Below are 27,601 nucleotides of genomic sequence, written 5' to 3'. Positions count from 1 at the left end.
GTACTTCGCCTGTTCTATTGACAACCCCAGGTACCCATTTTCCCAAATTTTAACTAGGCGTTTGCTCATGTTCCATTGTAAAAATAAGGAAGAATAGTTTTGTTTTCAAAGTAAAAAAAAAATGATATTTGAAATTAGAGTTATGTTGGACCATGAAATAAATTAGTGTTTTTTTGCGAGTAATTTGGAGTGAAAAAAAAAAGTGAAAACACCTTTTTGTTGTTTTTGAATTTCTTGAAAAAAGTGAATTAAGTGAAAAACGAATTTTTCAAATTTTTATGGTGAAATGTGTTTTTTAAGTTCAACCGTGGAAAAAAATAAAAGGCCAAATACCCCCTTCAATTTGGATTGTTCTTACATATTGTTTCATAATCTATCATATTGTATTGTGTTAGTATTATATGATACTGTATCGTTTTAATGAATTGGGGAAGTTTAAGTAAATTGTATCATTTTTTTTTGGTTAAATAATGTTACACATCAATAATTTCAAGAATAAATCTACCAGAAAAATTAGATATGGGGTGGAGCTACCTAAAAAGGTAGGTTAAAAGATAAAATAGAATTATTAAGCAGAGGTTTGACCACGAGAATTTTTCACCTTTTTCTTTGGAAATCTTTACTTTATGTGAAAATTAGTATTAGGTCACGAAAATTCCAAATACAACTTCCAAATTTGGAAAACACTCAATTTCACTTTTATAGTTTTTTCTTTTTTGAATTTACCCTATTCCTTCTTTCTTTCTCTATACTGCTCCACCAATCTCCTTACCAGGTGGATTGCCTCTGTCGTCGAGCGACCAGGCATAAATCCAAACTGATTCTCCTACACAGACACGACCCTCCTCAATCTCCGCTCAACCACTCTCTCCCAAATCTTCATAATGTGACTCAACAGCTTAATACCCCTATAGTTGTTGCAACTCTGAATGTCACCCTTGTTTTTATATAACGGAATCATCGTACTCCACGTCCAAGCCTCAGGCATTCTCGCATTCTTGAAAATGCCATTAAATAAATCAATCCACCACCTTAAACCTGCCCCACCAACATACTTCCAAAAATCCACCGGAATCTCATCAGGCCCCATCGCCCTACCCCTCCGCATCATATGAATAGCCTCTGACCTCCTCAACCTTAAAACGCCTACAAAAACTGAAAACACAACTCTCCTCCGAGTGCTCCAGCTCCCCTAACTCAATGCCTCTGTGCCCCTCCTCGTTCAAAAGTCTATGAAAGTACTCCTGCCATCTCTTCTTTATGTACACATCCTCCACTAAAATACTACCATCCTCCCAAAGAACTACCTGATGCCACATCCTTCACTCTTGATGGATGGCAGCTGGATTGCCGTCATAATTAGTGAACAAGTGTAAGCTTCCCTGCCCGACAATATCGAGTACTGACCACACCGAGGGACAGGCCCTGAAGCGAAGGACGGGAACGAGCGGAATCAATGTGTTCCAATTTCTGGCCTTGCCTAGCCTTAGCAAGCCTAGCCTTTCTCCTCTAACCCCGCATACAAGCTCTCGAAAGCGGCTGTCTTAGCAGCCGTAACTGCTAACTTAGCCTCCTTCCTTGCTACTTTGTAAACCTCCCTATTCGCCCGCTTCTCCTCATCATCTTTATTCTCAATCAACTTAACACACGCCCCCTTCTTAATCTCCACTTTCTTCTTCACTTCTTCTTCATATGGTGTTCATCGATCTAGAAAAGACGTATGATAAAGTCTCGAAGGAGGTTCTTTGGAGATGCTTGGAGGTGAGAGGGGTCCCGGTGATGTACATCAGAGCTATTAAGGACATGTACGATGGAGGGAAAACTCGAGTGAGGACGGCGGGAGGAGACTCAGAGCATTTTCCGATCGAGACAGGGTTGCATCAGAGATCGACTCTTAGTCCGTTCTTTTTTGCGTTGGTGATGGACGTGTTGATGCAGAGTATCCAAGGCGAGGTGCCTTGGTGTATGTTATTTGCGGATGATGTAGTGTTGATTGATGAAACGCGGGGTTTGTGAATGACAAATTGGAGGTTTGGAGGAAAACCCTTGAGTCTAAGGGGTTTAGGTTGAGTAGGTCTAAGACGAAGTATTTGGAATGTAAGTTTAGTGACTCGAGGCAGGCGGATGGAGTGGTGGTGAGGTTGGACTCCCAGGATGTGTGTAAGAGGGATAGTTTTTAATTACCTTGGGTCTATGATCCAGGGGGGGTGGTGAGATGGATGAGGATGTTTTTAACCGTATTGGAGAAGGTTGGATGAAGTAGAGGCTCGCCTCGAGAGTGTTGTGCGATAAGAAGGTGCCCTTAAGCTTAAAGACAAATTCTATAGAGTGGTAGTTCATCCGGCCATGTTGTATGGAGCGGAGTGCTGGCCAATTAAGCACGTTCACATCTAAAAATTGAAGGTGGCGGAAATGAGAATGTTGCGTTGGATGTGTGGGCTTACTAAAGGGGACAGAGTTAGGAATGAGATTATTCGGGATAAGGTGGGAGTGGCTTCGGTGGAGGACAAGATGTGGGAAGGAAGGCTGAGATGGTTTGGGCATGTGATGAGAAGGGGCGCGAATGTCCCGGTTCGGAGGTGTGAGAGGCTAGCGTTGGATGACTTTAGGAGGAGAAGAGGTAGGCCGAAGAAATACTGGAGGGAGGTGATTAGACATGACATGGAGCAGCTTCAGCTTACTGAGGACATGACCCTAGATAGGAAGGCGTGGAGGTCGAGGATTAGGGTAGAAGGCTAGTGTTAGTATGTGGGTTGTAGCTAGCAGTCAGGAGAATTCTTGGATAGCCGAATTTAGTAATCATAGGTCAATGTACATAGGTGTCTTTAGGATGTGAGTGTATGTCACTACTAAGTGGGTGCCCTATTTTCTATTGCTTAGTTCCTATTTTTCTTATTCCGTGTTGCTCTTATTTCTCGAATTTCATATCCTGTAATTTTATTCTATTATTTCCTATTCTTTATTTCGGTTATGTCATCCATCCCCTTGTTTATTATCCTTATCTTGAGTCGGGGGTCTAGCGGAAACAACCTCTCTATTTTTTCGGAGGTAGCGGTATGGACTGCGTATATCTTACCCTCCCCAGACCCTACGCTGTGGGAATACACTGGGTTTGTTGTTGTTGTTGTTGTTGTGCTGATTGATGAGACGCGGAGGGGCGTGAATGACAAATTGGAGGTTTGGAGGCAAACTCTCGAGTCGAAGCGGTTCAGGTTAAGTAGGTCCAAGACAGAGTATTTGAAATACAAGTTTAGTGACTTGAGGCAGGAGGACGATGTGGTGGTGAGGTTGGACTCTCAAGATGTTTGTAAAAGTGATAGGTTTAAGTATCTTGGGTTTTTGATCCAAGGGAATGGTGAGATTGATGAGGATGTCACTAATCGTATTGGAGCAGGTTGAATGAAGTGGAGGCTTACCTCGGGGGTGCTGTGTGATAAGAAAGTGCCCCTTAAGCTTAAAGACAAATTTTATAAAGTGGCAGTCTGTCCGGCCATGTTGTATGGCGCGAAGTGTTGGTCAGTCAAGCATTCCCACATCCAAAAAGTGAGGGTGGTGGAAATGAGGATGCTGCTGGATGTGTGGGCTTACTAGAGGGGACAGGATTAGGAATGAGATTATCCGGGAGAAGATGGGAGTGGCGTCGGTGGAGGACAAGTGCGGGAAGGAAGGCTGAGATGGTTTGGACATGTGATGAGGAGGGACGCGGATGCCCCAGTGCGTAGGTGTGAGAGACTAGCGTTGGATGGTTTCAGGAGGAGTAGAGGTAGGCCGAAGAAATACTGGAGGGAGGTGATCAGACATGACATGGAGTAGCTGCAGCTTACTGAGGACATGATCCTAGATAGGAAAGTGTGGAGGTCGCGGATAAGAGTAGAAGGCTAGCGGGAGGGTGTGGGTTGTAGCAAGCCACCAAGAGAGATCTTGTGTAACCGGGTTAGTAACCTTAGGTCTGTGTCTATAGGTGTCTATGGTGGCGAGTATGTGTTACTTATTCGTGGTTGTCCCTTTCATATTTTCTCAGTTGCTATCTGCTTATTTCGTGTTGCCGTATCTCTCGTATTTTCATATTGCTCTGATTTACTTTTTATTATTCCTTACGCCTTTTCTGTTATGTAATCCATCTCCTTGTCGCCTATTCTTTATCTTGAGCCGGGGATCTATCGGAAACAGCCTCTCTACTTCTTCGGAGGTAGCGGTATGGACTGCATACATCTTACCCTCCCCAGACCCCACTTTGTGGGAACACACTGAGTTTGTTGTTGTTGTTGAAGTTTGACAAAAGTAAATTTAGGAAAGGACACTTTTGTTTGAAAAATTAATTTCTGCTTCTGCTTCTTGGAAAGAGTAGAAATTTGTAGTTTCTTCCCGACAACAGAAAAACTGCTTCTCGTGCTGCTCAAAAGCACTTTTTTTGTTGGTCAAACATCTCAAATATCAAGATAAGTGTATTTCTTTTAAAAACGACGCTTTTAGCCTCCATGAAGCTGGGCCAAACAGGGTATAAGTTAGCTATTCTGGGAAGAAGTGAGTAGATGAAACAACATTGGGACACATGAAGTTGCTAGGGAAGTACAATTCAATGACAAATGATAGAATTTGAATCTCGAGTACAAAAGTAAGGAATACCTTCGTACTATATGAACCTTGGACACTTGCAGAAGGTTCAGAATTCTCAGAGACTGTAGAAGAAGGTGGACATGACTCATTCCGTCTGTCAACAGCATAAGCAATATTTCTGCAGTCAGTATGTTGTCTACAGGTTGGGCACATGAACCAGTTAACCTGAGGCTTTCCGTGAAGGGCTAATCTCTTCTCTGTCATTGCAAACAAACCTGTAATGGCAACCATCAAAGAACGAGCATAGTATCGACCTTTAGCATTCCTTACCAGAAAAATGTTCATAGCATTTATTCGTGTTAAAGCAACATGGATATGCTGATATGCAGGTTCTGTAACTTTCTACAACCCCACAAAAAGAAGTTTGTCCAAGCCATGTTAACTCAAATGTTGTTTAGACAGAAACGAAAGTTATCCTTCCTTCTCTCACTGCAACAGTTGAACCCCCCCAATTTTCGGGGTACTAAAAAAAATAAAAAAGAGCACAAGGATATAACAGATATTAGGTACAAAATTCTAGCCACGAATGTGAAATACATAAAGTGCAGATAAGATGGGCATATCACTGTAAAATTAGATAGTTGGAATAGAAATAGCCACAGCCCACATGTGTAAACATTCAAAGCATGCAATGCCCAGGATCTCTAGTTATGTTCTGGAACCAAAACAAAAGATGTAACAAAATACTTCCTCCGTCCCAGTTTATGTGGTTCCGTTTGACCTGACACAATTTGAGAAAAAAAGGAAGACTTTTGAAACTTGTGGTCTAAAATAAACGTTAGATTTTTGTGTGGCTATAAAACATTTCATTAAAGGTAAAAATGGAACTTAGCTAAGTCGTTTCTGATTATTAAAAGGTGACATACTTTTGGGACAAACTGAAAAGGAAAGGGTGTCACATAAGTTGGACAAAGGGAGTAGGCAGCAAGCTGTTTAGATGAGACCCAAAGACCAGGAAGAATAAATAAGTAAAAAAGGAGGGGCTTCTTCCTTGGACAGAGGTAATGCTTATTCTTCTCCTTCCTGGTACTGTTGAATAAGACACAAAATGAAACTGGGTAGATAGAAATTGAAAGGAGATGTTTCTATTTCATCCAGATTTATCTACTGTATACAGTATCAATATCCTCAAGCGTAAGAGACTTCATGAGTCCTCCCACTCTCCTCTTATATCTCACGTGATATCAGAATTTTTATGAGACATAAACTCATTGTTTTATTGTTGTTAGTTTCCTCTCCGCCAAAGTCAGGGTGGAGAGGAATTAGCTTCAGTTTAGTAGCACATCATGGAGAAAATTTCCTTCCAGCACCCCTTTCCATTTGTGATAGTTAAACTTTCGTGAGTACTGTGCATCGATAGGTAAGAACACAGAACTCAAAATTTGCGAGCTGAATTGCAGAACCCAACAAGTTGCATCCTTTGCCAGCTTTATGCAAACTGGGGAGGCTAGCTCCGCATGTGCGTACTAGTCTCTTAAATTCCCTTAGGTTGACTAAATTTCCAACTTGACCAATATGGATTCCAATAAACTCAGACGAGACTTGGGGATGGAACACTGTTCTGGAGACTGCTTTGGTTAACTCTTACCTACAATCTCTTAGAATCCACACAGGCTTAGAGAAGAAGAAAGCCCATTCAAAGAAAAAATCTATACAGATGACGCAAACTAGTTGGGATCAAAGTTTAGTCATGTTGGTACACTCACATTCATCAGGTGTTTGCCCGAAGTGTTTTCAATTTGTTCACAGATGTGTATGCTACTGTAGATGTAAGCATGAGATGCAGAGGATATTTAGTCAGAGAACCTCTAAAATGCCTTGAAAGATAAATTTGAGTATTTGAATGAAATGGGTCTAATAGAATGGAATGTACATAAAGGATTCATATAGCTGATCTAAACTAGCTTGATATTGAGATGTACTAACTGTTAGCTGATCTAAACTAGCTTGATATTGAGGTGTACTACCTGTTACGTATATTAACGGTGTAGCAATAAAGAACTGCTTCCATACTTTCAAAGTAAAAATAACTTCTCTAAAATAATGTACCCGAGGATTTGCACGTCTCTCACCCCAGAATATTCATAAACCAGTTTATTATACAAATTTTACTCTTTTGCTCAAAGAGGGATCGTATCCTTAACCAAACTGTCCTTGACTAAGGTGGAAGAATATGACCTAGCAATAAAGAAGGAAAAAGGGGGAAAAAAAGCAAGTAGTCCTGTACATGCACGAAGATTAGTAAAATGAAAAAGATCTTGTATTAGAATAACTGAAAATCCCATTTTCTTGGCGTACACTATTTATTCTCGTCATTGGAATATATGTACACTTTAGCAAGGAGAAATATCAGTTTCTAGAATCCTTATAAAGTGCATGCAGTTACAACATACAGCTTTCCAGCTACAGCATTTCTAGAACCAGGAGGTTCAGTAAATTTTACCATTGGTTTGTACATACAAGTTATGCTTGGTAATATAAATAGTATATAACTTGTTATTATGACTTGAAGCAGAAAAGGGGGCTAAAAGGTCACGAGAAACTTACATTTACAACAAATGACATGCCCACACTGGAACACCATCTTTTGATTATTGAGCTTCTCTTGACAAACAGGGCATGTATCTTCCTCAATAACAGCTTGGTGTTCCTCTTTTTCTTCTGCATGAGCTGCTGCGACAATTGTGGCTTGAGTTACAGTTGAATTTTCACTACTTGCAAGATGGTTACGTTGTTTGGATTGTACCAAACCCTGTGAAAGATAACATCCATAGGAATGTGAACACACAAAATAAGCTTGTAGATAATAAGCAGTTGCCTGTAAACTTAATATATAAATGGGCAACGTGCTTTATATGATTCTGTGTCAAACAATTAAACATTAAAAGTCACCAGTAAGTCGGTTCTCTCTGTACTTCTGAGAAAAGAGTAAGTAACGATGGAAAATGGCTGTACACCCCTCAAAAATTTAAAAAACAAAAAAGGGGAGCAAAAGAAAAAAAAGACGTTCCACAAGCCAAAGGAAATACATGCACAAACATAGACTCAAGTACTTTTCACCTTCTCTTTTTCTTGAGTACATTTCAGGACCATTTAGGAACAGAATACCATGGCAACATCAGGAGTACCAACCATATTTTTTAGAATTAAGAGAAATGAAGCTAGACTCAACACTAAAAACATATGAGCTTAAGACTTAGTTTCGCAACTTCTGCAACCTATAGTTACGGGTCCTATTTTGGGTAAGATCTTAATTATTTCTTGGACTTATTGCCTAAAACTGATGCAAATATTATTCCTATGAAAGTGTTTCAATATACAAATGAGGTAGGAAAAAAAATGAATCGGATAACTTCATAGACCATATTGGTTTAATCATAAAATGTCACATGTCGAGCTCTAGTAATGTCTATTACTGAAAGCATATATGAATTACATCCAGATGACTACTGAATTTCATAATAATCTTCATATAGAACACAGAGAACTCTGAACCTTCTGTTGTTACCTTCAAGTAGCGAAGCTGCCCCTTTATTCTTGATAAAGAAGATAAAAAGAAAAACTTTTCACTAGACCATTCAGCACTGGCTGCATCTAATTCTCCCGGATCCAAAGCATCAATAGATTTGTCATTCTCATCTTCTTTTAAGCGTAGTCGAGAAGTTGCCATCATAATCTCATCATGAGCACGTAGAACATGGGCTTGAGCTGTTGCCAGGAGCCTTGCTTGCACATACTCCTTTCGCATCCCCTACAAAGAACTATTAAATGAACTACCTTACATAAAGATGCACATTGTCAAGATGCTGGTCGTGAAGGCTTTGTCTTGAACAGACTTTAATAGACCATTATGCCCATAAATATAAAGCTTCCCTGCTTTTAAGAATGGAAAAGATCTCTGAAGGCAAACCAGATTGAAAAAAAAGGCAACTGTTCTGACAAAGGCTTTGATTCAGATATACCTCAAGAAGCTGCAGCTGCCTTCTGGCAGCCGATACACCTTCAGCATCTAACCGGCCCCTGGAGTTGCTCTTGATGAGAACCAACACTACTTCCAAATCAGATGGCGCTTTGGACACCTATCAAATGCACAATCATTAAAGCTAGAACTAGTAGGTCTTATCCTGACCGATGAAAGGAAACAGAGAACCAAAGATGGAGAGATAAATCCTAACTTATGCTCAAATCTGAAATATAAATTTTCCTTATTATTCCAGTCAAAAGATACAGATATTTTCTAATATATGTTATATCAGGGAACACAATACTCTGTGGAAGATGAGACGCATTTAACTTGACATCATAACATTAACTATGTTTTCTTGTTGCTCAAAGAAGTATGTCGCCGAATATCTCTTCATGTTGCCTTCACTAGAGCTCTTATAACCACATTCAATAATTGGATATAACTGTAGCTTCTTCCAGTCATTCTTTCTATACTACTATGAACACCAGAATTTGACAAAATAGAAGAGAACTTCTAACTTCTTCCAGTCTTTGGCAGACTAAGAACTCGGCTGAAACAGTGAAAAGCACAAAGGCTGCATCCGCTTTGAAGTAAAAAACAATCATTTTTTTTCAGAATAAGCAAGATATAATCATTACCCACCATAATGTTCTCTAAGTCCCTCTTCTTTCCAGAATCTTCGTATTTGGTGGTAGCTGAACCCGTATTCCTGTCTGTTCGGGCTAAAATTGTATAGAAACGATTCAGTTGAGACTTCTTCTTCTGCAGATCTACAGCCTCCTCAGCAGATGTTATGACCTCTCCACTCCTTCCTTTGTTAAGACGAAAAAGACTGGCTTCATAAACCTGGAGAAATTACAGCAACAGCACAACATTACTACACCACATTAACCTGGAGAGAGGTAGCGGGAGGAACATCTCAGAATATAGTACGGCATCACAATATTTAGATACCTAATGGGATAGCTTTAATTGTAAAGAAAGAATGAAGAATCTAGAAAATCAGACCTGGAACAAGTCATTTAGTTCACAGTGAACACATAATACCCCTTCAGAATCAGCATAGCATTTTGGACAGTATCTAATACGAGCGATATCCTCCTTCCTAGGATTGCCCATTGTCTGGTCAATTTCCAAAAGCTTAACAAATAAAGATTCCCTAGAACTTTCCAGTGAATCTAAACCACTCTGAATATAGATCTTCAAAGCAGTTATGCTGCGGAAACTGTAGAGAAAACAATATAAGAAAGTACACTATTAGCAAAATGATTGGGTAACAAAAAGATTGGTATTTCCACACTTATAAACAGGGAAAACTTAAAGGAACAAAGCAAGGCTGATTTCTTTATGATTTTTTTTATAAAGAGGCAAGCTGTTTTTTTGGTGAGATCCACTAACAGGTTCCTGTCCTCAAAGAAAAGAACCAAAGATCGGTTAAAGTTAGAGCAGAGAAGCACGGAGAAATGAATGAGGAAGTGAGGGAGAATCGGGACCATCTTGTAGCATATGCTTGTCCATGGTAGAAATCTAGCTTATTGTGTTCCTATGCTCCACAGCAAGAAAATTCTAGAAAGGAGCGAATGAAGTCACAAACAGTATATATATATATATATACATATATATATATATATATATATATATATATTAATGGACAAGACCCACTACATGCGAAATGGTAATGTAAGTCACGAACATTATATATGTCTATCGTATGATAAACATCGTATTTGACCAGAAAAATGGACAAGACCCACTACATGCTCAAAAATCTATAACTACTCACTCTTTAAAGAAAATTTGTGGCAAAAGTTGAGCATCTTAGTAGTAGATTTAAAAGTACATACATAAGTAGGATGGTTTTTAAAAAAGGGCAGCCCGGTGCACTAAAGCTCCCGCTATGCGCAGGGTCCGGGGAAGGGCCCCACCACAAGGGTGTATTGTACACAGCCTTACCTTGCAGTAGGATGGTTTTTTATAATAAAAAATTATTTCACTGATGATGCACCAAGATGGTACCAAAAAAGTTCCAATGTTTGGTATTTGAGCTTTTAAAAAATCAATTCAATTATTTATACGAAGTGGAATTTTTCTGTCTTCAAGAGTATAAGAATATGCAAATAAAAGGGCTCTCTTTATTTTACGCAAATAAAAGGGATCTCTTTATTTTTTATGCAGCCTGCAATTTAGACATATTACAATCTCCTCGAATCATATAGCTCTAATCTTTTGTGTTTTCTTAGGAGCTAAATGAACCAAAATTAGCTTCCAACTTTAGCAAAAGGACTTCTTAGAAACTAGTCAAATTGCTTACTTTCAATAATGTAATCTCAGGCAAATTACTTAGATACTCTCCTACTTTTGAAGCTAGTGTCTACCCTCCAATTGAACCCAAGGGTGTGGCCTAGTGGTCAATGAAGTGGGTTATCAACCTAAGGTCTTAGGTTCAAATCCCAGCAGAGACAAGAACACACTAGGTGATGCTTCCCATCTATCCTAGACTTGGTGGACAAAGTTACCAGATATTTGTTGTTGGTGGGAGGTGGAAAGTAGCTCGTGAATTTAGTCGAGGTACGCGAAAGCTGGCCCGGAAACCACTATTATAAAAGGAATATCGACCCTCCAATTTGAAAAAAAAAACAAATTTTCAACCTCCCCTTTAACTTGAAAAAAATATGAACTCCCTCTCTCATGGCACAAGCTAACAGTGTTAAATCTGAAGCTAATTTAACAAAACTTTCCATGTACTGTTGCGGCAAATTTGGAAAACGAAAAAAGAACAGAAAAATTGAACAATGTAATATGAGTAGATGTGTAGGTTGAGACAAGAAGGACGGGGTTACAGTGGACTGGGTATAAAGAGGAAAAAATATGGTTCAGGAAAGAGGAAGGGGAATAAGAGTGGGCTAGGAAGAACACGGAGGGATAACTGAAGGGGGTCGCAGTGGAATGACAAAGGAGGTGGAGGGGCATGGAAACTGGAAAACAAGGGGAGTTTATGGCATTGAGTAAGGAAGAGAAGGACTTGCAAGCCAGAAAGAGGAAAGTTTGGAATGGGGCTGGTTGGTCAACTGAGAAGGAGACAAGGCTAATGGGGCTTGTTACGAGGGGAGATGGTGGACAACTGGGATGGAAGAAGAGATAGTTTGGCTTAGGTAGGGGAGAAGGAAGAGAAGCGTGAGAGTGGTTCGCCAGATAGAGAGGTGAAGGGAGAGGCTGCAGGCAGTAATGGTGGTCCAGTTAGACAGAAAGTAGGATGGATTGAGTGATTGATCCAATAGAGGCTAAAGACAACCTTCACATTTTTATTTTCATTTACTATATCTACTACATAAACAGAATAAAATTGGAGGGAAAATCCATAAAATTTTTGAAATTTTTGGTGACATCATTGTCAATTAACTGAGGTTAATGGAAATGGGGGGTTTGTAACTTTGTGTAATCACGTCAACTAGAGGCATGCTCTAGTTGATTTGAATAATTCCACAGGGAGGTCAAGTAATTCACCCTAATATCTTTTTCTTTTTCTAGTAAAACAGGAGTTCTTGTTTTTCCAACAGTTACAGATCAGGTTTTCAAAAGTGGAGTTCGACCAGAGTAATCAAAAAATTAGAGTTCAGCACTTGAAAAGGTTAGACACGTGATGAAAAGTTTGTCCACCCCATAGAGCTGCCAACTTATTTCTGAGATAATAATCTCAACTCTGTCACTTAAGTTTTGGTATCACACAAAAGTGGCACCTCACAAAAGCTGGAGGACTACGAGTATTCTAAGTTCTCAACATCAGTGCACATTTAGTCCAACCCAATGGTATAAGTCTACATTTAACATAACAAATCATGCGCAATCTCCATACACAATGTACTCAAATTCCTGAAGCTTCAGAAGGCTTTATAAACAATCAAAGGGCATGATTCTCCTTCGCTCTTCAGCTGAAACTCCTTTGTTGCTCACAAACTTCTCCATTGAGTTAATCTCATAGTTTGAGATCGGGCATAATCCGCTATAGAAGAGAAATGATCAGGTTATTTTTGCATAAATCTAGAAAGTTTAGGAGATAATACAAAATTTCTCCAGATAAAGACGTACTATGTTGAGCTACACTCCATGTGCACCACTTTTGAAAACTTGGGAAGGACTATTAGTCCTTCTATTTATACTAGAGGGAGTAAAGACGCAAACTTATGGGACGTTCTCTTTTACTTCTTCTCTAATTTGTGCCGTTAGATATAGATGGCATGCATTGGTTTGATTAAATTATCCAGTATACCACTTCTGAAAACTTGGAGGACAATTAGTGCTTCACCCTTGAACATTATGGACCATTTCGAGTGAAACCCCAAACTTTAGAGACTATTCTCTGTTTCCGCCCCTCTAGTCTAGTTTTGAGCTTCATGGAAAACTGAAAGAGAAAAGGGGTTCTTTGTATAAATCCTAGATTTAGTGCTACTGCAGCTGCTTGATTTTTCCACCTTGCAAGAGAAAAGAAAGGAGACTAGCAGATCCATATCTTTACATGCTGGCCCTGTGGTCTGAGTTGACTAGCTTGGTTGGAGACCAACCAGTGCAACTTATGACTCGATTTTATGGTCCTTCACCCATCCGTACAACTGCATTATGTTTACAAGCCCTACCTCAAACAATGACAACTCCTGTTGCAAACTAGATTACAAAGTGAAGCCCTGTCCCGTGCTCAACCTTACAAGTGGCTCATAAGTTACGTGCTCAAAACAGAATGTCTGAACTGCTACCTACTTTGACACCATACATTAAGCCTCAAAACCACAAACAGATCTGTTACAGTTGTGGTTTCACAACACAAAAGGGCAGCTTATATTGTGCATCTGTCAGTACCAAACTTTATACATGATGCAGTGCAGTGCTCAACCTTCGAAGTCTTCAAAGTCAGTTCCCAAACAAGTTGGGCTCGTATATATGAACCTCATTGACCATGTTCTTATTTAAGCTCAATTTATGTCATCATCATACCAAATTAAGATAAAAGTAAAAAATAAGTTAAATATATATAAATAATAGAGACTTGTAGTCGGGCCCTTCCCCGGACCCTGCGCATAGCGGAAGCTTTATTGCACCGGGCTGCCCTTTTTTTTTTAACAATAATATTAATATCAGAAGTCCTCTATTTTTATTTATATTTTTTCGAGGAAGGTAACAGTATATTCATCAACACAAAACTCTGTACTGGCATCCAAATTAATAAAAGAGATCAATGAGTCCTACTATCCTTTCCTATCTACAAGGACTCCAAAAACTGTAATGAAGACTGATTCTATTACAAAAAAATTCTCTACACCAGAAATGAAAAGACAAAATAGATTGAAGCTTAATCTTCAGTAAAGAACTGTATTTGTCATCAAAACACCTAGCATTTCTTCCTTTCCAAAGAGTCAACCAGATGCAAACTGGAATAGCCCTCCACCACCTTAGTAAATCCAAAGTGCTCCTTGGCATCACCCAATTCACTTTCCCCAAGGTCAAAACATTGCCACGGTTGATCAGTCGCTCTGCAGTGCAGAAACAGATGACTATTGTCTTCCCGGGCCCTATTGCATGGAGAACACCTGGAGTTCATTTGCCAGCCCATTCTTTGCAGATTCTCATGGATAAGACATGCTTTATTAGCTATCAGCCTGGCAAATCATGTAATTTGAAAGGGATTATGGTCTTCCGAATCTGTTTCCAAGGCCACCCCACCTGTTGTATCCCTCCATTGCTTAACCATCTGTAAGCCCCTCCATTCCAAAGTCCTCTATATTCTCATTGACATATAAATATACGACAAGTTCAAAATTACCCCTAGAAAAGCAATAGGTCCAAAATGGGAATACTAATACTAACAAGACTAAAACATATCCCCAACTATTAGGTATCACTTCAATGGATCTTCTCTTCCATTGTTGCCCTATCTTTAGCTAAGTCTGCATTAATTCAATGAGATTGTAAGTCTTTCAATACAACTTCCTTCCATGTGATTTTAGGTCTATCTCTTCGCCTTTTAACACTTCCACTCACCATCACAACTACGGATCAGTGCATTTGTTGATCGACACTAGGCATGACCAAACCATCTCAAGCGACCTTCCCGTATTTTATCCTCAATGTGTGCTACTTGCACTTTTGGCCCTGTAGTCATTTTTTATCTTGTCTAATCTTTTATGACCACACATTCATCTTAGCATCCGCATCTCTACAATATAATGTTGTTGGTTTTATAATAGTTTTGTAGAACTTACCTATCACACATAATTGCACCCTGGTGAGGGGTTGGACACAAATTGGATACAAGATGAGCAATGTAGACATTTGTTCAACATTTACAGCATATCTAGTGTCAGATACTTAGCAAACAAAACCTTAGCTACTGATTCAACAAAACAATTTATGTGTTTACCCGACCATTCTGCCAAATAAGACAGCACTAGAGAAGATGATCCCAGGAAAAGAAACTACTTTGAAACAAACTTGGGACCATAGTTACATATAAAACAACAATAGAGTTGATCACAACAAAGAATCCGTAAGAGATACAAGAAGTTGTAACTCTTCAAACTGCAATAAGGATGACAATGCATGTGTCCTTCACAGCATTGCCATCAACTAGTTGCCAAATAATAGCAAATCATTTGATGGACATGAAAAGACCCTAGAGTAAAGAATAAATCCGCTACCAACCAGGAAGCAATTTTTGATGCCCTAGAGGTGTTCAGAGTCCCAGAAACAGTTTCTCCTATTTTCCTGATCAATTCATTTGAGGAGTCCTTGTTTTGCTCGATATGATGCAAAGCTTCCAGCCACCAAGCAGTATACTGGTTCTTTCTGTCACTGAATGCATTACATACCTTCAAACATAAGATACAAGGAAGTCTAAGTGGAACTTGCAAAGTTTGTATAAAGACAGAGACCAAGTACAAATAGAAATAAGAAACAATTGAGGCGTATAAACTCAAGACATTCAGGCACTTCAGTTAGTAGATTATCATGACCGTAAACAAAGTCAGAACTGTCTTCTAAGAACACATGGACTAATTGGTCTCACAACACCAGTACTCACACTAAAATTAGATTCTTTTGGCATATTGACGCTTCACAGTTTTTGATGATACTCCTAAATATGAAAAATGAAACATCTAATATCGAAATACTAATCAATTATTAGTCTTTATTTTGAAAAAAAGATGTTGTATTGCTTGGTCTATTCAAATTGTCTTCAAAACTACTCCTTAATGTAAAAGCTTAAGCTGTTGGTGGCAATAGATATTTTCTTTTTCAGCTGTTGGCTGGAACAGATAGTTCCTTTTTTCACTGGGAGACTTTTCAGGCTGAATATCTTTGAGGCCTGTTCAAAACAATACGTATAACCAAAGGTTTTTCACATCTATGAAGCCCTATCCTGAAAATTACCTGATCATATGACTTTTTGAACTCTTGTTGGGCCCCAGCCAGCTTCAAATTAAAAGCAGATAGGAATTTTTCCTTCAACTTTTCACATGCTGTTGTCATTGTACATTTGGAAAAAAAATTTAACCTAGTGTCAGAATTTTCATCAACAGAATCGTTTGCCAGTGAATTTGACATTAAGTTGGATGGATCATTAGAGTTGGGCAATAACATGCTTTTTTCCTTAGCTTTGTCTTCACTGAATAGAGCAACTTTATCGCTTTCTTCAGCATCTTCTATGTTGGATACTTTATCTCTTGCGCTTGCAGGTGCACATTCAAGCTTCTGCGAACTGTCAGAACCGACTGGGAGTACCTCAGAAAGATTATGTGTTATATGAATGTTCAACAAAGGATCCAATCGGAAATCTTCAGAATGGTCTTCTGCTAAAGCCAGTGCTTCTTGGTACAATGATACAGCTTGGGAATAATTTTGATTAATTATAGCAATACCCGCCAGTGCATTCATAGCAACAACCAATCTCCGGAGGGCTTCCTCTCCTTCTACCTTAGTCTTACTCACCAGAACCTACAAAAACTACTTTTTATATGCACGTTTGACTGGAAACAACTTTTAAGGAAAGAACAGTTTTCTGGCCCTGACTAATAACTTACCGACAGGATCTCCTCCATAGTCATGGGAGACTGTTGTAGAGACCGCAACCCAGAGCTCCCAACCTGAGGGTGGCAACAGGCTTGGCGTAGTTTTAGAAGTGAGTTAAAGAGCTTGGCAGCTTCTATATTGGTGATAACAACATCAGATGCAGCATCTTCCAATTGGGAACCTGCAAGTGAAGTAAATCTCAGAATACATTGTTTTCAATAGTATTATGAAGAAAAGAAGACATCTAACAACCAGATATTTTTCTCCTGTATATATCATTTTTGAAACTTCCAATAAGTTCACGAGCATCATTCACACACGTATCATGCTGCCTTTGATAAAAGTGCTCTTCAATTGGTGAAAGAGAAAGCCAAGAGACACATTCTTCTTGAGGCGGAAGTTGCAGTTCATCGGCCACATGCACCTTTGATGACCTCCACATCAGGCGCTTAAAGAAATCATGTGCGAAAACCATTGCTCTGGAATCTCCTCTCTGGAAAAGAAGAGAGATTTCTGAGAGGGAGTGAGAAAGGGGAAAAGAGGACAGAAAGATAAGTGAACTTATAAGCATCAATTGCAGTAAATAGTACATCTAATGATTGCTAAGGAGGGCCAGGGCACAAACCTCATAAGGATCACATATAACATCGGTCCACCACCTAAAAGTATTAAAGGGACTTGCATTGAGGAATCTCAGAAGGCCAAACAAATCATCGAGTTTCCTTTGTATGGGAGTCCCTGTAATGCACCATCGATGAACTCCGTGTAGTCTTAGGGCCATTTCAGTTGCAGCAGCAGCATTATTCTCCACCATTTGAGCTTCATCCAGACATATTCTCCACCATAATATTCTGGTTAATAGGGTAGGTACAACAGGATATCTGCAACATGAAACACCGGAGATTTATCCTCGATCTAAGAAAAATGAAGGCCAAAAGATGAGGTAAAGTAGACCAAGGCAGCAATCTAGTTAGATTTCCTAGCATAAATTGGTCCTGGATGACAAGGCCATGAGACCAAAAACCAGCACTATGATCATCACTCAAGAATATCTATACGGAGTGAAAGTTCCAAGCCAGACGTGTACATAATCACCTCTTCAAAGATCTATTAGCCTGAACAGTACCTTACTTTCAAGCAAGATTGTCTGGGGATCATGGCCTGAACAAAACACATACCTGTGATCCACTAAACAAGGATGATAGCATTTTTGAGAGCATTATGTTGCTTTCCACCAAGTTCCCAGAGAAAAGAACAGAAGAGATCAAAGAAGTATAAAAGGAGATTGAAATTTGACAAGTAATGGCTTCAGACATCTCCTAAACATTAAGGGAAAACATGGAAAAAATTTATTGTCCAAAGAATATCCGTCCATCTCCTCACACTGAAAGCCTTAAATTTTCCAAATAGTACAAGCTTTGAAACGTCCTGCGATAGTTTCAAAGTTCACATCGATCTGGAAAAGGATCACAAAGCGCTAGTTGCATATGATCGTTTGCAACCACACGTCCGCGGTCATTATCATCAAACATGAAACTAATGCCTCTCTTTCAAAAGAAAGCGACCCGCCAAAAAACTTTGCAATAGAGAACTCTTTAGAGAAAATGGTTGAAGTTAATAACTGTTAGAATCCTATGACTAATCTAAAGCATATGTAAATATAGTAGGTAGCTTGATTTACTCCTACTATAATTAGGTATTAATTAGATATTGATTTGTATTGATTAGGTATTTATTTGTATTGATTTCCTTTCCTTTTAGGACATGTAAACTTAGCTATTTAAACCCCAATAGCTTGAGAGAATAATCAAGGTGAGTTTTCTCTTCCAATTCACATGATATCAGAGCATGGTTAAGGCCAACAACCTTGGAAGATGTGAGAAATAATGGAGAAAAATACTATTGAAATTGTGTGTTTACATAATTACATCCCGACCTTATTTATAGACACTACATTATAATCCTTTTCCAAGTAGGATTTTATATACTATTCCTATCCTACTCATATTCTAACACTCCCCCTCAAGCTGGTGCATACAAGTCATATTACCTAGCTTGTTACAAATGTAATTAATACGAGGACCAAGGACCGGTGAGGGACTTGGTGAAGATATCAATATCTCCTAAGATCATCTTTTCTCTGACAAAGTGACAATCAATCTCTATGTGTTTAGTCCTCTTATGAAACACTGGATTTGATGCGATATAAAGCTCTGCTTGATTATCACACACATGTTTCATCTTACCCGTTTTTGCAACTTTTAATTCTCTCAACAACTGTTTAATCCAAACTAGCTCACAAGTTGCTACAACCATTGCTCGATATTCTACTTCTGCACTAGATCGAGCAACCACACTTTGTTTCTTACTCTTCCGGGACACCAAATTACCTCCTACTAAAAAACAATATCCGTACGTAGAGCGTCTATCAAAAGGGTGATCCTGCCCAATCAACATTTGTATATCCAATAATATGCTCATGACCTTGACCCTCGAAGAGTAGTCCTTTACCTGGAGCTGACTTTATATATCACTGAATACAAACAATTGCATCCCAATGACTATCACAGGGGAAGTCATAAACTGACTTACAACACTCACAGAAAAGGATATGTCAGGTCTAGTCACTGTGAGATAATTCAACTTTTCAACCAACCGCCGAAAGATTTCAGGATCACTGAGTGACTCCCCCTGTCCTGGCAGAAGTTTAGCATTTGGATCCATACAAGTGTCAATGGGTCTACATCCTATCATTCTTGTCGCTTCAAGAATGTCTAAGGCATACCTGCGTTGAGAAAAAACATTACCTGATCTGGACTGAGCAACCTAAATACCTAGAAAATATTTTAGTCTGTCGAGGTTTTTAGTCTGAAAATGCTGAAAAAGAAGTTGCTTCAACTTAGTGATACCATCTTGATCATTGCCGGTGATAACGATATCGTCAACATAAACCACCAATAATACACAGATTTGGTTTAGAATGCCGAGAGAACACTGAGTGATCAGCTCCACTACGAATCATGCCAAACTGTTGAATTACTGTGCTAAACTTTCCAAACCAGGCTCGAAGGGACTGTTTTAGACCATAGAGTGACCTACGCAATTGACATACAAGGCTACTAGACTCACCCTGGGCAACAAAACCAGGTGGTTACTCCATATAGACTTCTTCCTCAAGATCACTGTGCAGAAAAACATTCTTAATGTCCAACTAATAAAAAGGCCAACAATGAACAGCAGCAATAGATAAGAAAAGACTAGCAAAGGCTATTTTAGCCACGGGAGGGAAAGTGTCACTATAATCAAGCCCACATATTTGGGTGTATCCTTTGGTAACAAGGCGAGCCTTAAGCCAATCAACCTGACCGTCTGGACCAACTTTGACTGCATAAACCCAACGGCAACCAACAGTAGATTTACCTGCTCCCAAGTACCACTCGTATGTAAAGCAGACATCTCATCTATCATAGCCCGCTTTTATCCTAAATAAGAAAGTGCTTCACTTATAGTCTTAGGGATGAAAATAGAGGACAAAGATGATCCATAAGCATAATGGAGTGATGATAGACGATGATAACTCAAGAAAGTATAATGTGGATTAGCATTACGAGTTGAACGTATACCTTTTTGAAGTGCAACTGATTGGCCAAGAGGAGGCAAGTCCGCAGTAAGAACAGTGTCTGGCACATAACATGAATTGTCCAAGACTAATATTGAACATGAACGACGATGATAAGTCAGAAGTTGTGACATTGCAGCTGGAGAAATAGAAGTAATTATTGATTCCTCAAAGGTTGGTACAGGTAAATCTGGAGATACGAGTAAGACCTCCGAAATATCAAGATAATCAGAAGATGTATAGTAAGGTTAGATTAAAAAAAGGTGACATCAGCGGACATAAGGTAGTGATGAAGATCTGGTGAATAACGACACCCTTTTTGAACTCGAGAGTAACCAAGGAAGACACACTTGAGAGCACGAGGGGCTAATTTATATTTTTGATGGGCTAAGTTATGAACAAAGCATGTGCGCCCAAGACTGGGGGGGGAGGGGAGGGTTGATAGAGTAGAGAGGTGACTATGAAAACAATATGGAATGGGGAACCTGATTTTGAATGGAAGATGATGGCATTCAATTAATTAGATAGCAAGATGTGCGGATTGCAGTGCCCCAAAAATGCAGCAAAACATGGGATTCAATGAGAAGAGTATGGGATGTCTCGAGAAGATGTCTATTTTTCTTTTCTATTATACCGTTCTATTGAGGGGTGTACGGACAAGACGTCTGGTGAATAATTCCTCGATGAGACATAAACTCCCGAAATTGAGAGGATAAGTATTCTAAGGCATTATCACTACAAAAAGTACAAATAGAAACACCAAATTTAGTTTGTATTTCAGCACAAAAACTTGTGAATATAGAAAATATCTCAGAACAATCTTTCATTAAGAAAACCCAAGTACATCTTGAAAAATCATCGATGAAACTAACAAAATAACAAAAACCTAAGGGTGAATTGACTCTACTAGGACCCAAACATCATAATGAACTAATGAGAAAATAGACTCTGAACGACTCTCAATGCTACATGAAAAAGTAGCACGGATGTGTTTCCCAAGTTAACATGACTCGCAATCTAATGTGGATAAACTAGACAAACTAGGAACCATTTTTTGTAGCTTGGATAGACTCGGATGTCCCAAATGTTTGTGAATTAGGTCTTGAGGGTCTGTAACGGAGCATGCTGTGAAGGAATTTGAAGAGGTAAAATGGTAAAGGCCTTGTGATTCAGGTCATGTGCCAATCGTCTATCCCATACTACGATCCTGCATTAGAAAAGAATCATCAAAAAAAGTTATGCTAAAATAAGGGCACATGTCAAACGACTAACAGATGCAAGATTAAAAGGACAACCAGGGATATAAAGAACAGAGTCTAGAGTGACAGAAGATACGGTTTTGGCTTGTCCAACTCATTTTGGTTTTATCAGATCTCATTGGCTAAAGTAATAGCAGGAAGAGATTGTGAGTGAATAAACAATATTAGACAAAACTGATTTGTTACCAGAAATATGATCAGAAGCACCTGAGTCAACGACCCATGATCCAAGAGTACTAGACTGTAAAACACAAGCAAAACGATTAGCAATAAAAGCATCAGGTTAGGCAACCGAGGCTACTTGTGGCGATGTCTGCTTACTTGCTCGATACTAGGAACTCATCATATTCTGTTTGGGCAATATGAGCATTATTGGATGGTCGATTAGGTTGTGGAGATGTCTGCTTACTTGCTCGATTCCGAAGGAACTCATTATATTCCATTACAGCAATAGGATCATAACTGGGTGGTGGACCATGCAAACTATGACACATATCCTGAGTGTGTTCAACTTTATGACAATAACTACACTTCGATCGAGATTTTCCAGAACGACCTCCTCCTCAATAATTTTCCATAGGCTGATGTGTTCGTTTTTCTATGGTTTGAGATGCAAGAATAAAGGAGTCAACAGTGGGTGATGAAATTACTTTGTGACTGGGAGGCGCAGCAAGACGAAGCAGATGAGAGAATAACTCATCAATTGGAGGAACCGTAGGATAACTCATCAATTGGAGGAACAGTAGGACTTGCTAAAATCTGATCACGTACTGCATCATGGTTAGTAGAAAGTCCAGCAAGAACTAAAAACCACATTTGTCTGTACTTGTTGTTTTTCCACATCCATACTGACGGGCATCAATATATCAAATTCTTCCATGACTGATTGTACTTGTCCCAAGTAAGTAGACATATCGGATTCTTGTTTCTTCAAGTTGGTCATCCGAGATTGCATCATAAAAACGTGATATGTCATTAATGTATAAAGCCCGAGCCTTTTCCCAAACTAAATAACACGGCTGGAGTGGGCGAAACAAGGGCATCAACTTGGAATCAATAGATCGCCATAAAAGATTACATAATTGAGCATCAACTTTCTCCCATTGTTCTTTGGTTTTTGCATCTTCTGCGTTTAGATTTTGCATTTTCATCTACCACACTAGCCTTGATCTTTAAGTGATCTTGGACACCTTGACCTTTGCACAACAACTCAACCGAGGAAGCCTAGGCTAAATAATTTAAACTTCCCATCAAAGGTTCGAAAGTGATCATAGGACTTGAATTTCCAATTCCATTATTTTTGGAGCCAAAAATATCATACCTAAAAGACATCTTGGGAATTTTGACTTGGAAACACCAAGAAACAAAATCTTGATGTCTGAAATTCGCTGAAAAAAAATAAAGTCGCTGGAATTAAGTTCCGACGATCGAAATCTGAAAAGACTTGGCGGAATCAACTCGTCGGAGTCGAAATAGATCGGCAGCACCAACAAAAAAAGGAACTCAAAAATTCAACCGGAGATGGGCTCATGCATCAACGCGTGAAACAAATCTCGCCGGAATTACAGATTTCAAAAAGCGCGTGGCTGATATTTTTCCAGCGGTTTTGGTCGGGTTTTTTGTCGCCTGAGCTTTCCGATCCTCTTGGTGTTGCATTTTGCACACAACCCACAAAACAGAAAATGCCACAAATCAGTCACTGGAAATTGATGCACTGAGACTGAGGTTTCTTTTCTGACGTTTCTCACCAATGCTCTGATACCATGTGAGAAATAACAGAGAAAAATATTATTAAAATTGTGTGTTTACATGAGTACATCCGGACCCTATTTATAGGCACTACATTAAAATCCTTTTCCAAGTAGGATTTTATATACTAGTCCTATTCCTACTCATATTCTAGCAGAAAAGAAATTTCAAACCCATTCTTTTCATCTATTTTTCTTGGATGTCCGTACAAATCTCTATTTTCGGAGGTGTTGTGATCAAAACACCACCACGAGACTTCGACCACCGGCGCGAGCAAAACCCAATCAGCTCTGCCACCACCAGCCGTCTCACACACCGATCAGAGTTGCCGAATTCCGATAGACAGATCTGATTTTTTTCAAATTCCAGTAGACAAAATTGCCCAGTTCATTTTTTTCCAAATTCTAGTCAATTGTTTGCTTCAAGATTCCTACGATTGCAGATTTTTTTTTCCCCAGATTCGAATTCCAGTCAGCTTTTTGCTTCCAGATTCCTGCAATTGCAGATTTTTCCAGATTCAGGTAACATCTTACATCTAAATTATGTCCCTCAGTTCATACATTTTCAATAAACATATGGTTTCCAGCAACCCGAACCACTCCATCACCACTGAACCCTTGATAGGTAGTGTGAACTACTTATCTTGGTCTTCCTCTGTTCAGCTATGGTGCAAGAGACAAAGAGTTCAAGACCACTAAGTTAAATAGGCTAACGATGTTGATGAAAAAGATAAGGACAAATGGGAGAAGCTTGATGCTCAATTGTGCAGTCCATTATGGAAATCTATTGATTCAAAGTTGATGTCGCTATTCTGACCATTCCAAACTTGCTTCTTGGTTTGGAAAAAGGCTTGTGGGCTATACACAAATGACATCTCATTTTTATAATGTTATTTCTCAATTGACTAATATTAAAAAGCAAGATTCGGATATGTCTACGTATCTTGGACAAGTTCAAGTGGTTATGGAAGAGTTCACTGAGTTGATGCCCACTACTTCAAGTGTTGAAAAACAATTGGAGCAACATGCGAAGATGTTTTTAGTTGTTACACTTGCTGGACTTCCATCTGATCTTGACTCAATGTGAGATCAAATTTTGGTGAGCCCCATTGTTCCTGCTATGGATGACCTATTCGCTCAATTGTTGTGATTAGTTGCACCATCTACATCGTCTAGTCACCCCGTGACACACGCAGAGTCCTCTGTTCCAGCATTTCAAACTGGAAATCGACATGGAAGTCACTATGGGAAACCTCGGCCAAGGTGCAGCTATTGTAACAAATTGGGTCATACCCGTGATATTTGCTACTCTCTCCATGGTAGACCAAAGAATGCTCCTGCTGCTCAGACTAAACCCATTGGTAATCCAACCAATCAACTTTTCTCTTTATCTAAAGTAGAATACAATGACTTTCTTTAGTATCAAGCGAGTGAGTAGACATCTCCATCAATAACTTCCGTTGCTCAGACCAGTAATCCTTTTGCTTGTATCTCCCAGTCCACAACACTTTGGCCCTTGGGTAATGGACTTAGGTGCTTCTGACCAAATTTTTGGGAACAAATCTTTATTAATTAATATTAGTTACTCTCGATCCCTTCCCACTGTTACATTAGCTAATGGTTCTCGGACTAGGGCAATCGGAGTTGGTCAAACCAATCCTTACTCCCATTGACTCTGAATAATGTTCTTTTTGTCCTTAATTGTCCTTTTAGCCTTTTGTCAATCAGTCGTTTGGCTAAGTCTTTAAACTGTTTCGTCTCATTCTTTAGTGACTGCTTTGTTATACAGGATCTCAGTACAGGGAGGATGATTGGCGAAGAGCGTGAGTTTGGTAGACTTTATTACCTTAATTGCCACAAGTCCACTATAGTTTGTTCGATCTTCGACTCTCCAGATTTAATCCACAGACGATTGGGACATCCTAGTTTATCCAAACTTCATAAGATAGTACCTAGTTGTCTAAATTGTCTAAGTTAGATTGTGAGCCGTGGCAATTAAGGAAGCACACCCGAGCTACATTTTCCACGCAATCCTAATAATCGTGCAGAGTCATCTTTTCATTTAGTTCATTAGACATTTAGAGTCCTAGTAGCGTTAGTTCTACATTAGGATTTAAGTATTTTGTTACTTCCATTGAAGATTACTCAAGGTGTACTTGGATTTTCCTAATGAAAAATCATTCTGAATTATTTTGCATATTTCAAACTTTTTGTGCTGAAATACAAATTCAGTTCAGTGTTTCCATTCACATTTTTCATAGTGATAATGCACATGAATATTTATCATCTCAATTTCAATAGTTTGTCTTCCCATGGCACCCTTATACTGCACAACAAAATAGGGTAGCGAAGAGAAAAAATAAGCATATTATTGAGGTTGCATGCACCTTTCTCATACAAGCAAATGTTCCATTGCATTTTAAGAGAGATACAGTGCTCGCCTCTTGTTATCTGGTTAACTGTATGCCTTCCTCTGCTATTCAAAATTAGGTTCCACACTCTGTTTTGTTTTCCAAGTCAACCTTGTTTTCTGTTCCACCGCATGTCTTTGGAAGCACATGTTTTGTCCATATCCTCACACCAGGAAATGACAAATTAGCTTCTCATGCTTCTAAATGTGTCTTTCTCGATTATTCAGGGGTACATAAGGGATATTGATGTTTCTTACCTTACCTCTAGCAATACCTTATGTCTGCTGATGTTACTTTCTTTGAATGTCAACCCTACTTTACATCCTCCCTTGCTAAACAGTTAGGCATTTCCAAGGTTCTACCAGTCCCATCTTTTGGAGATTCTACCATAGTCTATCCTTCCACATCACTTTCTACAACTCCATCTTCCACCACTACACTTCCACCGCTATTGACTTATCATCGTCATCCACGTCCACATGATTCACGCACATCACCAGAATTCTTGCCTACTGAGGACTTTTCTACACAGTGTTTTTCCATCGCCACTCGAAAAAGTAATCGCTCTACTCGTAACCCTCATCCTATCTATACTTGTTTGAGCTATCATCGATTGTCACTGACACATTCTGCCTTTGTATCATCACTGTCATTTGTGTCTATTCCTAAGACTACAGGAGAAGCTCTATCTCATCCAGCTGGCAACAAGCTATGATTGAGAAAATGTCTTCCTTGCACTCTAGTGGTACTTAGGACCTTGTTCCCCTACCTCCAGGTAAGTCTACAATTGGCTGTCGTAGGGTATATACAACGAAGGTTGGCCCTCATGGACAAATTGATCGCCTAATTGATCGACTAGTGGCCAAGATTATACACGGATGTTTGGTCTTGACTATGGTGATACATTCTCTCTTGTGGCTAAGATTGCTTCAATTTGCCCCTTTTTTATCTATGGCAGTTGTTCGCCAATGGCTTCTCTACCAGTTGAATATTAAAAATGTTTTTCTTCATGGAGACCTCCAAGATGAGGTGTTTATGAAGTAGTTGCCTAGTTTAGTTGCTCAGGGAGAGTCTAGTAAGATAGTGTGCAAATTACAACGAGCACTCTATAGCCTAAAGCAGTCTCCTCAAGCATGGTTTGGCACGGTGAGAAGTGAAGCTGATCATTCTGTGTTTTATTATCACTCTGCTGCTCCAGGTTTATACTTGTATTTGGTGTTGTACGTTGATGACATAGTTATCACAAGTAATGATGATGAGGGAATTACCAAATTGAAACATCACCTTTTCAGCACTTTTTGACTAAGGATCTTGGTCGATTGAAGTACTTCATGGACATTGAGGTTGCTTAATCCGAATCAGGAATTGCTATTTCATAGAGAAAGTATGCACTTGATATTCTTGAGGAGACAAGAATGACAGATTAAAGGTCTATTGATTCTACAATGGATCCAAATGTTAAGCTCCAACCATATCACTCTTAGCGATCCTGAAAGATATAGAAGGCTAGTAGGAAAATTGAATTATGACAGTGACTCAACCTAATATTACCTTCGTGGTTAGTGTTGTAAGTCCGTTCTTGAATTCTCCTTGTGACAGTCACTGGAATGCAGTTATCCACATTCTTCGATACATAAAATCTTCTTCGAGGAAAGGACTACTTTAAGAAGTTCGAGGACATGAGAAAATTGTTGGATATTCAGATGCAGATTAGGCAAGGCCACCCTTTAACTAAACATCCACTTGGGATACTGTTTTCTAGTTAGGAAAATTTGGTGTCTTGGAAAAGTAAGAAACAAAATGAGGTTGCTAGATAAAGTTCAGAAGCAGAATATCGGGCTATGGCTGTGGCAACATGTGAATTCATATGGATCAAGCAACTACTGACGGAGTTGAAATTTGGAGATACTAAAGAAATGGAA

The 27,601-nt window shown here is 39.2% G+C and overlaps 1 protein-coding gene across 5 annotated transcripts in view; it reads right to left on the bottom strand.

Moving 5' to 3' along the window:
* LOC107863480 (E3 ubiquitin-protein ligase SHPRH) overlaps positions 1–27,601 on the bottom strand; it is a 45,353-nt gene that overhangs the window by 8,736 nt on the left and 9,016 nt on the right. For 3 of the 5 annotated variants that reach the window (XM_016709408.2, XM_047408354.1, XM_047408353.1), the window contains 11 exons: positions 17,268–17,523; positions 16,895–17,135; positions 16,654–16,823; positions 16,004–16,567; positions 15,275–15,441; positions 9,593–9,809; positions 9,227–9,430; positions 8,580–8,696; positions 8,126–8,368; positions 7,165–7,369; positions 4,627–4,832 (listed from right to left, as the gene is read on the bottom strand). In XM_016709408.2, coding sequence (XP_016564894.2) covers positions 4,627–4,832; positions 7,165–7,369; positions 8,126–8,368; positions 8,580–8,696; positions 9,227–9,430; positions 9,593–9,809; positions 15,275–15,441; positions 16,004–16,567; positions 16,654–16,823; positions 16,895–17,135; positions 17,268–17,523 — 2,590 coding nt within the window. Of the gene's footprint in view, positions 1–4,626; positions 4,833–4,863; positions 5,081–7,164; positions 7,370–8,125; positions 8,369–8,579; positions 8,697–9,226; positions 9,431–9,592; positions 9,810–15,274; positions 15,442–16,003; positions 16,568–16,653; positions 16,824–16,894; positions 17,136–17,267; positions 17,524–27,601 lie in introns of those variants that run through there. The other 2 variants (XR_007053082.1, XM_047408355.1) reach the window with 2 other exon arrangements.

This window comes from Capsicum annuum, chromosome 3 (assembly GCF_002878395.1).
Source record: "Capsicum annuum cultivar UCD-10X-F1 chromosome 3, UCD10Xv1.1, whole genome shotgun sequence".
NCBI lineage: Eukaryota > Viridiplantae > Streptophyta > Magnoliopsida > Solanales > Solanaceae > Capsicum > Capsicum annuum.
This window is presented reverse-complemented; position numbering and strand designations above follow the sequence as displayed.